At 41.6% G+C, this 11846-nt stretch overlaps 1 protein-coding gene across 1 annotated transcript; it reads left to right on the top strand.

Annotated features, from left to right (window-relative positions):
- Window positions 1-220: 220 nt before the first annotated feature.
- Window positions 221-9759, top strand: ednrba (endothelin receptor Ba). The gene is made up of 8 exons (XM_008433091.2): window positions 221-482; window positions 1735-2227; window positions 4017-4129; window positions 5445-5649; window positions 6190-6339; window positions 7414-7547; window positions 7647-7755; window positions 8840-9759. Exons 2-8 carry the CDS (start codon window positions 1823-1825, stop codon window positions 8957-8959), a joined length of 1236 nt encoding a protein of 411 aa, XP_008431313.1. The 5' UTR covers window positions 221-482; window positions 1735-1822; the 3' UTR covers window positions 8960-9759.
- The last annotated feature ends 2087 nt before the right edge of the window (window positions 9760-11846 follow it).

Below are 11846 nucleotides of genomic sequence, written 5' to 3'. Positions count from 1 at the left end.
GAAGTTGAATACGGGGTTGTGAATGTGAAAYGCCTTTCAAAAGTTGGAAAGGCTTTTGTCAGGGGTAAAACTGTGACATCCTGAACCCCAAACGCCACCGGTCAGTATTTTAKGCCACCTCTTCCATGAAAACACACCAACTAACTCATGAACATCCCTCCTGCCTCCGTGGTCCTCCGCCCACCTCCTCTGCATAAGAATGGGAGGGCAGGGATCAAGTCAGGCTCATGAGACTCCGCACTCTGAGACTCAGCGGCCAGAAGCAAAGAGGAGCGACTGGAGGAGCCGCWGGAGCTCGTTACATTGACGCGGCTCGAAAGGGAGGGCAACTTCTGTTGGAGATGAACGGAGTGTCGCCGCTGCTGGAACCGCAGCGTCCCTTTGATACGGGAATCTTTCTCGGTCCTGAGACTGGGAGCCGGGAAAGTCTGATTTGAGAAGGGGAAAGCTTTCGGAGAGCTCCTGCCTCAGTCTGAGGTTAGGTAAGTACAGGCTGGAACAGCAGTGACTGGAAAACACTAGGGAATTTTGCCTTATAAAGAAAAGTGTCTGCATTTTGACTTTATCTCGTTTTGTTAAAATCAGCTTCTGGGTTCTCTCCTTTTTAAACCACAAAGATTCCCTCGGGGCAATTTGCCCTGTCAAGATCAGGGTGAACTCTTTAACGAACACAAACAAACCAGAATTAGGAGCTAAAGAGATAAATCAGTGTTAAAAACTTTTCTCTCTCTAAAATAAGTTTTTGTGCAACAAGGGAATCCCCWCTGTAAACTGACAGGGAACGTATATATCAGTAGTTATCAAGTATTTAAAGATTTTCAAAAACATGTTTGTTTGACAAATATATTGCCCAAAAGTTTCACCTGAACTGAGTTAGAGGTCTTCTCTCATCATCGCTGTTTCATAAGATACAAAAATAAAAAATAGAAGTAGAAAGAAAATGACWCAATGAGTTGCTCTTAATAAAACATAACTTCTTTAGAAAGAAAATAAGTCATTGTCATTAATTTTATTATTCCAACAATCAGTCTCGGTATACGGCACAGGTTTTTTCCAATTCAGTTTTTTCTTTTTCCTTCACTTTTTTTTATATATGTCAAAAACAATGTAGACTGTGATAAAAACAATTGTTCTAATTAATCAGTGGAAAAATGTTTAATGTCACTGTTTGTCTTTGGTCGTGTGCCAACTCTTTGAGGTCGGAAGGCCTCCCTGCCATCACCCTCATCTCTAAAATCCCTGCATATATTCTCTAATCTTGGCAAAATTARTAGACCAGGAATATAACTAAATCTGCCCAGAGGTATGAATCATTTTGAGCAAAACTGTACGCATAGACGTTTGGCAACAAATATTCATAAAAACAAGTTTCACATTCAGTGCAAAGTGTTACTAATGTAATCCTCATGATGTATCAGTGTTCCAGCCATTTATTTTCTTATTCGTGCCCAAATTGTTTTGGGCGTCTACAGAGAGACTAAAAAGCTCAAAGAGTCTAAATAAATCAATAAACTGTTTTGTTATTCCACGGTTGGTTTGGCTTCGCTCGTTTTGGGCGAGTTTCACAATCCTCGAGAAATTCCAGCCTTGCCTCAAAATATTCTACCTCTCCGTGACATTTTAACCAAACGCAGATTGGGATTCCTTCTCTGACATGCAATCGATTCCTCTGCCTTCCAGAACGTTCTGGCGAATCGCCACGCAACATTTTCTTCTTCTACTTTGCGTTTCCAGGAGGACCACAAAGGAGGGCATTAATTTGGAGCGTTTCCCGGACAAAAAGTCATTCCTAAAACGCCACAAAAATAAAAAAATTACAAAAATGACCACTCGCCTCTGCTTCCTCTTACTGGCCGCTCACGTGATGGTTGCGAGCGCGCAGCCGGAGCCAAAGAACCAAATGCCCCAGGCCCCGCTGTCCGTCACTCAGAGACTCGGGCTGGTCCAGAGGAAAGCCCAGGACCTGGCCAGGCCCAACATCACCATGCCGCGCCGCCGCCAGCCGCCCATGTGCACGGGGCCCACGGAAATCCGGGACACGTTCAAGTACATCAACACGGTGGTGTCCTGCCTGGTGTTTGTGGTCGGCATTATCGGCAACTCGACTCTCCTGAGGATCATCTACAAGAACAAGTGCATGCGGAACGGACCGAACATCCTCATCGGCAGCCTGGCGCTCGGAGACCTGCTGCACATCATCATCGGCATCCCCATCAACGTCTATAAGGTTAGAGGCGCCGCACGTCGTTRACCAAGCAGGTTTTAATGTTTCCATTATAAATGTGAAGCGAAGACTTTTCAATATTTTGAAAGCTGAAAATGTAAAAATGTTCAATGTTGAAAATTGTGTCGGAAAAAACGACACAATTTTTTGAAAGTTACGGTACTTCCATTAGTTAAGAAATCCGGTTATTGATCACGTGACTCGAAAAAAGTGTTTCCAATGCAGTTTTGTGAAATACGCTCACTTCAACCACAAAAACATTTTATACAAAACCTTGAGTGTTTTTTTTTAATTGTCGTGTTTCCATTAATCAATTGTATTCTTCTTATTTACGCAATTATATGGTTAATGGAAACACAGCTATTGAGGTGACAAACTCCATATCTGTGATAATGGCTACCCATGCGGCATTTTGGGGAAATTTGTCGTTGACATTTTTACAGAAGAGTTACGATTCCGGGACAGTTTCTGATTCATGGGCAACCACCCAGGGCGACATCTTGAGGGAGTACGACATCAGCGCCACCCTTGCTGCTCCGCTCTCTCAACCAGGGGACCTAATGCAAAGCACCCATCCCAGCCACTGGTCAACATTCTCGTTGAAGAGCGGGGGCGCCGGAAGGGTGGTTCGCCCAGGGCACCAAACAGGCCAAAACCAGCTCTATATGGATTCGACACCACTGAATGACGGAGCAAATAGCTGCTTWTAAATGTGCATAAAACTTTGTCAATATTCCGCTAACATAAAAAACAAAACAACAACAAAAAGCAATTTCGTAATTGCGTTATTTTTTATCAAATTTGCACAATTGAAATTACACGTGAATAAGTTTATTCACACAAGTAATTAAAAAGACATGCAGCGCCATGATCCTCCTCCAACCACTTCCTGCCGTCTTCTTCTTCTTTTCCCCCAGCAGTAACATCCGGTAGTTGATCCTGTGATTCGAAAAAACCCAAGCAAAAACTTTATCTCAAAAAAATTAAGCAAATTTATTTTTCTAATTCCAATTTGCGCAATCATATGGTCAAAGAAACCACAGCTGCAGATAGATTAGCATCCTTCTGGACTTTAAACCCTCTAGCCACACCTATTCCTCCTTATGTCCACATAATGAAGCGCACACCAGTGAAAGTGGAGACGTAGTGCATGAAAAAGGTGTGTGTGTGCGTGTGTAGGTGTGTGTGTGTGTTCCTGAAATGTTATTACTCCTCTGGACTCTGAGCCTCTTCATATCCCCCATGTCTCTCGGCATGTTATTGTGCGTCAGGCTCACTTTGCGAGAGCGAGGACCAGAGAGAGCCGGAGTGTCCGTATATTTGGGTAAGCGGGCAGGCGTGTTAAAACAACTGGTGGTTGCAGCTACATACCGGTGCGGAGACGTGGACCAGACAGGGTGGTACAGAGAGAGAGAGAGAGAGAGAGAACGAAAGAGAGAGACGTGGGGGTCACATATGATTTCAATTGATTTCCACTCACATTCCTGTCCCCCATCCAAGAAAAGCTTTAAAGACTTTGTGTTGTACATGATCCTCTGGGTGATTCTCAAACTCCAGGAGCTCTAACTTCTCATTCGGTTGGAAAGCTGACGGGTCAAAAGTGAGGCGTGCAGGGCCTCGCTGTGTGTTTCTTTCTTTTTCTTTTTTTTTAAGACAAGGCTGCGATGTTTTACCTGACAAAAACTGTGAGTTCAAGTTCGTGCGCTGYCCTGGAGAAGACAGGCTCTTTGCATCACTCCCTGCTTCGGCTTTCACTCGCTGACCTTCTGCCYGTGTTGCAATCTGTCTGCAGCTCCTGGCAGAGGACTGGCCGTTCGGGGTGACTCTGTGCAAGGTTGTGCCGTTTGTCCAGAAGGCGTCCGTGGGGATCACCGTGTTGAGTCTGTGCGCTTTGAGCATCGACAGGTACGCTTGCTCAAAACCCACACATCACGCAAACACACTCTTCCCTCTTGTCACTTTAGCTTCTTTTTCTCTCTATCTCTTTAATTTTTTACTTAAGCAGTTGGAAACTTCACATTACGAAATACAGAGCTGGGGATTGTTGGACTTTTTCGCATTTCRACGCATATTTGGACATTTCTCCGATTGACCCAACACAAAGTGTACAATGGCGAAATTGGTGATTTTTTTTTTATTCAATGCTCTGTAGTCTGATACCTCTAAACAAAACTCCCAGCAAACAACTGCAGTTAGCAGATGTTAGCATCCTTCTGTGTGTAATTCAGTCTCAGTATCCAGACGTTGTAGGAAGGCCTGGAAGTTTCGTTAAGTCAAGTTTATTTGTATAACRCATGGTTACAGCCACTCCCGGGGAGGAGGGGCTTTGGAGAACCAAGCAACTTCACGAAGACCAAGGAACACGGCAGACATGAAGCCCAAAGCGGGGTTAATCCATCTGAAGGTGCACACACCTGCAGACCTACTGAGACACAGCCGTCTGCCTACACTTACAGGTCATGTGAGGAGAGAACCAGAACGTCTAGAGGAGCTTCAGAGACTCAAAGCAAACATGACCATTATGAATGAGTGGCAGAAGAGACTCAAATTGAGGATTTTAGCCTACGTACAAAATGTCTAGCGGCAAACTAACACACGATCATCCCCYGCAGTGAWACCTGTGGAGGCARTGTTGTGTTGTATGGATGTTTGGTAAGCTGAACCTGCAGAGAGACTGGTGCAGCGGAATAGTTGAGATCACAGCATCGTCTATCGGAGTGGTCCGATAAAACTTTACATCTAACTCTAACTGAGAATGAGTCTTGTTGGAATTAGAGATGCATCAGACCCGAGATTAATATTTGTGTCGGCTCTGATATTGAAAAATGTTCGATCAGGTATTGGTAGCAATGTGCCCGATCCATAATATTCAGTCTAATTCTATGCTTTGTGCTCTGAGTGACGTCATGCTTTATTGAAATAAAAGAAGTTTTAGTCAGTTCAGCTGATTTTCTGTATCRGCCGATACAGAAAATCGTATTGGAAGTGAAAAAAGTGGATCGGTCCATTCCTGGCTGTATTGTATGACAAAAGTGGGAAAAAGTTGAAGGAGTGCAAATGCTTTCGCAAGGCGTTGTATTGGAAGTGAACTGCATGCCGTATCCAAACCAAACACTAAATCACATTGTGTTTTTTTTTTTCCCTCCCCAAAAAAGGATCCAACCATTTATTTGCCTAAATCTGACTTGTTTAAGGATCGCATGCCGCTTCGGTTTTCCAGGTATCGTGCCGTGGTCTCCTGGAGCCGCATCAAAGGCATCGGCGTTCCGAAGTGGATGGCCATCGAGATCGCCCTCATCTGGATCTTATCCGTCATCCTGGCCGTTCCAGAGGCTATAGCCTTCGACATGATCACCATGGACTACAAAGGGGAGCAGCTGAGGATCTGTCTGCTGCACCCCATGCAGAAGACGGACTTCATGAGGGTGAGTGGAGACACGYCGACCCTGAGAGGCCTTTTTCTTCTTCCTTCTTCTTCTTTCTGTCTGAAATGAGAAACGGTGCGTGTTGACTCAGCCGCGCACGCTGCAAAAACRCAAATGTGCRAGGGGGCAGATCTRCATGCTGTGTGCAAATACGAAAGCTTTCTTAGCAAAGCGGCACACTTAGAGTCACAGCGTGACGCCTGGACGAGGGAGGCTGGAAAGAGTTCATGGATGATGAAATAATATACATCACAGATGGGRRAATGCTTGCTTTTACTTTGCATGACATTCCTCTTGCTAAAATTGACAACTGGACCTCCCCGTATTGCAACTGATAAATCAGCATTTGGTAAAAGGACGTCCTGCACGATGCCAAACCCACCCCTCAGTTTCCCCCTCCACTCCGGTGAAGGTTCAGGCGGCGGCTACGCTGCAGTAAATCAGCTTCTTACATGCTTTATCTCCAGCTCAGAGCGCTCCCACACAGATGTTGGAACGTAATCCAATGCGCGGTCCCTTTGTTCTCTTTTTTTTGTGCAGTTTTATAAATCAGCAAAGGACTGGTGGCTATTCAGCGCGTATTTCTGCTTGCCGTTGGCCTGCACGGCCATCTTCTACACCCTGATGACCTGCGAGATGCTGAGGAAGAAGAACGGGGTGCAGATCGCCCTTAGCGACCACATCAAACAGGTCAGAGGACACGGGGTGAAAATGAACAGCAACATTTTGGTTTACTTAGCCTTTCATAGAGAGACAAAAATGCGGGTGTCATATTTTCACAGTGTTATTCATGCATTTATAAATATATTACTCAAGCTAAATATTTAGTTTACAAACTAAACATTTAGATCTCAAATTAAATATTTAGTCAGGGAGATAAATTATTTATTTTGCAAATTAATATTTGGTTMCAAACTAAATGTTTAAGTCAGAACTGAATATTTAGTTTTCAAACTAAAGGTTTGGTTTGAAGTTTCAAACTAAATATTTGAAACTGAACATTTAGTTTGAAAACCCAGCTTTTATTTTGCTATAAATTTAGTGACAAACAAATTTGCATACTAGCTAAATATTTAGCTTGGACCTAAACATTTAGTTGCAAGCTAAATATTTAGTTAGCAACCTAAATGGTTAGTTGGCAAGTTCAATATTTAGTTTTAAAATTAAATACTTTGTTAGATAAATAAATCTAATAAAGTTAGCAAAATAAATATTTAGTTTGAAAGCTAAATATTTAGCTCACACCCAAACTGAAGAACCTTAAACACTGAATTGGGAACAAAGTATTTAGTCTTCAAACTAAATATTTATCTTCCTAACTAAATATTCAGTTTGTGAATATTTTTTTTTATTTGGAACTCTGATATTTATAAATGAAAATATAACTTTGAAAAATGAACTCACATTTTATTCTCTGTGATTGACTAAATAAACTTAAATTTGCCATAATTTTTTTTTTATTTTACTTTGTAACTTTACAAACGGCACATCAGGTACCTACAGTCATGCTTTCAAATTCAGTTGGTGTCGATAACGAAGCGACAAAACTAAACCTTCAGTACTAAATGTAAACAACGCCTTAAAAAGCTACAGAATAACTGTTTTTGTTTTGTTTTGTTTTTTTGTAATCAACTTGATCTGAAATAACGACAAATTTAGGGGAGAGCAGCATGTGTTTCTGTGATGTATAACCCCACAGAGGCACAGTCATGTCCAGGCCAAGTCATGATGGATGTGTGTGTGGTTGTGTGTTTTTGTAATCAGCGGAGGGAGGTGGCCAAGACGGTGTTCTGTCTGGTTCTGGTCTTCGCTCTCTGCTGGCTTCCTCTCCACCTCAGCCGCATCCTGAAGCTCACCATCTACGACGAGAAGGACCCCAACCGCTGTGAGCTGCTCAGGTGCGGAGCTGGGAAAACACACGCGCCATTTACTCAGGCCACAGCTTGCCAAAGAAAATACTATGAAACACTGAGGCACGGCTCTGTTCTTTTTAACAGTTTCTTTTTGGTGCTGGACTACATCGGCATCAACATGGCTTCTGTCAACTCCTGCATTAACCCCATTGCCCTGTACATGGTCAGCAAGCGCTTCAAGAACTGCTTCAGGGTAAGACCAAACTCTGTCATGCAAAATTCACATTTTACACTTTTCTGTGCATCCTTTTTGAGTTCTACTGCTTCCTAAAAAAAACCCCCAAAAAACAGCCCAAGCGCTTAAGAAAAACCCACCCAGTTGTATTTTGGCAGTAAGTTMATGTTTTTTGGTGTCTGGAGAATGACGCAATTCAAAAACCTGTGGAAACCTCCAGATGCTCCTGCACAGAAACTCATATTTTATCCAGAGAGACATGGGAGCATCAGTGAATTGCAAAATCTGCGCTCTGAAACCTAAAGTCACAAATCAGCAGGCACTGCCTGTCGCCTAGCAACCCCGGCAAATGCCAGCCCATCACCTGGCAACCCAAACCGAGTTCCAGCACAACTGGTCAACTAGTTTTTCCCACTGTATGGCTGCTGGAAAATTCAAGTGTTTTTGTTGTCGGCTTACTATTCAGAAACAAGTTGCTGCGTTCTTGTTGGTTGTGCATGAGGCTCCACTTCTACTTTTCAAAGGAGCTCAAAATAGACAGAACTGACCGGTCTAAACATTATCCAAGAATGAATTTGTACAAAAAAAAATKTTAATGAACTTGTTCTGTATCATCAACAGACCTGTTTTAAGTTGTTTAAGGAAATATAATGGTCCACCTTTAACAGACAAGTATATACATTTTCACCCTGTCAATTTGATTCGAGTCAATCTGGTTTATTTGCATAGCTCTAATTCACCACTTGTCATCTCAAGACACTTTACAGAAAAGTAAATCCAATCATGCACCCATTCCAACTGATCCTTGTTATGAAACAATGCAGCTGAGCTTAGTTTATTACTTAAATTGGTAAAAAAAAATAAAAGGTTTCCCTCTCTAAGGACGCATAGCAGATTTAGCTTTCGGGTTGAGTTCAGTTACTGTACTTTGTGTTCTTCTGTCATGTTAAAGTTTGTGGTTTTAACATGACAAAATGTGAACAAGTCAAAGGGCTGTTTGATGCAAGGTAAAATGCATGTTTGGAAAAAACATAACGTGCATGAAATAGCTGAAAATGTGACATTCTTTTCCTTTAAATTCACCCCCTTTCTCCCGTTCCAGTCCTGTCTGTGCTGCTGGTGCCTACCTGCCGAAATGCTGATGGACGAGAAGCAGTCATGTATGAAGCTCAAAGTCACAGAGCGATCCTCCGAGCACAGCCACTTCCGCATCACCAACTAGTCCAGCACCGCCTGAGGAGCGAGGAGGGTGCAGCTAGAGGTGGGGGGACGAGGACCCAAAAACAAAAAGACGAGAAAGCAAGAAAAACAAATTTGACGTATGGCCGAGTGAACGAGGCCAAATTCTTTTCTCCTGGAAGATGTCATACGAGCGCTCCAGATGCGTCGGCACAGAAACTCACTCTTTATCCAGAGAGAGATGGGAGCGGAGCGTCAGCAAACTCCAGCAAACCCCAGCCCGGGTTTTGTGCTTCTTTTTTTTTTTTTTTAAAGCTGGAGCCACATAAATATGAGCCAATGTTGGAAAGAAGAAGAAAAAAAGAAAAATGGTAAAATTGAAGAGTGTTGCTCTGAAAAGGGTTAAAGGTCATTTTGCTGCGACAGCAAATCAAACCCGCAGTCTGGAAAGAGACTGACTCATTGAATCTCATCGTATGGACGGTTGCACGTTTGTTGCAGACGATCATGAATGCGGTTCTACGGTGGCTCTGAGGCTTCTGTTGTTCATGTGATGTATATCCAGTTAAGTGAATATATGTTTTAATCATCTTGCATGCTTTGCATACTTACTGCAAGGGGTGTTTCGAGATTGCAGCACGAGCTCTTGCAATATCGAAATGCCATCTGGTTGCTGTTTGTCTCTGATTATGTCTGTTGAAGTAAGAGTATGCTGTTCTTCTGAGGACTTTTAACCTGACGCTTTGTTTCTCTTATTCTTTGAGTCTCTTATTTTGAAGTAAGTAAGGAAGTAGTTGAGTTCTGTTGACAGAGTCAACTAATAAATACCGCTCGTCAGCCTGACTGGCAACATTCGGTTACATTGAGTTTGTGATGTGAAAAGTGTTTCAGATGCAATTTTGTGAAATTCACAAATTTTGTTTACTGAAAAACCACCTCGTCTTAGGACAAAAATCTTTTACCAAAAATGTGCCTTTAAAAAAAAAAAAATTGGTGCGTTTTCATTCAGCAAATTTATTTTTGTAATTCCAATTTGCACTCTTCGGTGTAGAGGCCGTTAAAGAGTAACATTTTCTCAAACATAGGTATTTTCAGTATCAGCAGATATGTTTCCATTACAAATATGTGCAAAACTTTGTCAATATTCAGCTAATGTCGAAAAAAGACAATTTCGCAATTGTGACATTTTAATTTAATAAGAAACACAATCAAAATCATACATGAATAAATTTGTTCACACAAGAAGTCATTAAAAAACATGCTGCGTCACGATCCTCCAGCTACTTCCTGTCGTCGTCGTCTTCGTGGTTTTCACCAATCGTAAAGTCCGATTGTTGATCATGTGACTTGTGTGACGAAAGAAAATGTTGCCATTGCAGTTTTGCAAAATAACACAATGTTGATACGGCCACAAAAAAGGAGAGAAAAGTAAACACCTCATCCTGGTGGCAAAACTTTGTATTAAAAAATTTGTTGTTTTTTTTAATTGCCTTGTTTTCTTTTTCAATACATCAAATTACACAATTATTTAAAAAATTGAAACGCAGCTAGTAAGGAGAAAAAAATGAACATTTTCCATATGTCTAGACAGAGCTGTAGTTCATTCAGGCAGTGAGAGAGAGCAAGTATTCTAGCAAACACCAGGAAGGCCGGACACACTGCAGAAAACTTGCTCTGTTTTAATCGTTGAGGTTTCAGGGTGTTCTTGTCATGTTTTGTAAACCTGAGAGTTAATGTAACAATCACACGCAATACCTAGGAAAGCAGTAAAACCTTATTTTACAGGAACTCTTTGATGCACACAGTGTGACATCAGCACTGCCTTTATTACAAACCTCTCAAAGCAGGATAGACAGATTCAATTGTGTTTAAATTTTATTTTAAAACTCTTTCTTACATATCTAAATCAAACATGCTTTTATCGGTTGAACCTGAAGTGGATATTTCTACCCTGAACAGAGATTCTTTGACAGATTCATGAAACCTTTGCGGTATTGTTTTTGGCTTCAGTTTCCACCAAGCTTTGACATTGTGGATTATGTGTAAACAAATCAAAACTCGACTGAGTTATTTCACAAACGTTTCCAGATTCCTTGTTGCCGAAACTCCCCAAAGATTGAACGGATCGCTGGACTCCAGATGTGGACAATTACAGCGAAAGCGTCAACGCTTCAGAATCAAATGGGTCGGAGAAGGATCGCTGAGCACCACGAATCTGGAACTCGCGCGGGCTGTTTTGTACTAAATATTACGCACATCTATAATTACACGCATCTAGCACCGCCGAGATCTCTTCCCTTTTATTCTGTGTATTAATCAAAAACTGGGCTTTCTTAGTTTACCCAAGAATATGAAAAAAAAATACATTCACGTATACATTGTTGGAGCTAGCTTGTAGCTTTATGATGCCACAAAAGATTTGTTCTTTGTTCTTTTCTTGCTCAATTTTTCTATACTGAAAGTATTGCTTGTTTTGACGACGGTCACGTTGGGTTGCATGTTGTGCCACGGTTGAAGGATTTTCTGTCACTTTAATTTTTTTATCCACTTATTCTAATTTTTGACCAAATGAGTTGTTTACAAATGGAACCAGCTGATCAGCATCTCCAAAGCTGACATGTGACTCAGACTACAACCAAAAATGCAAAAACCTAAGGTCTTTTTCAGAATAAAGTCATTTTCAAATGGAAAGAAAAAAAAAAATCTTGTATCGTTTGCCACATCAGTGCTTTAAACCTGTATTTTCTCACTGATTCCTAAACTACTGAAGTCATGTTGTTATGTACAGTGGTCGGGCTGTTCGTATGACTTTAATTAATGGCTGGCCTCACTTTTTCTATAGTCCTGTCTGACTAATTACCTTCACTGGTATGCAGTGACGTACATATTTCCTTCCAACGCACAAAATAATAATAACAATAATAATAATA

The sequence above is a fragment of the Poecilia reticulata genome, linkage group LG17 (genome assembly GCF_000633615.1).
Source record: "Poecilia reticulata strain Guanapo linkage group LG17, Guppy_female_1.0+MT, whole genome shotgun sequence".
Classification (NCBI taxonomy): Eukaryota; Metazoa; Chordata; class Actinopteri; order Cyprinodontiformes; family Poeciliidae; genus Poecilia; species Poecilia reticulata.
This window is presented reverse-complemented; position numbering and strand designations above follow the sequence as displayed.

Excerpts from the sequence above, each read along its gene's own strand:
- ednrba (XM_008433091.2), top strand. The coding sequence starts at position 1,823 with ATGACCACTCGCCTCTGCTTCCTCTTACTGGCCGCTCACGTGATGGTT. Across the intron at positions 5,650-6,189 it reads AGAAGACGGACTTCATGAGG|TTTTATAAATCAGCAAAGGA; the intron begins GTGAGTGGAGAC and ends TTTTTTGTGCAG. Across the intron at positions 6,340-7,413 it reads TTAGCGACCACATCAAACAG|CGGAGGGAGGTGGCCAAGAC; the intron begins GTCAGAGGACAC and ends TTTTGTAATCAG.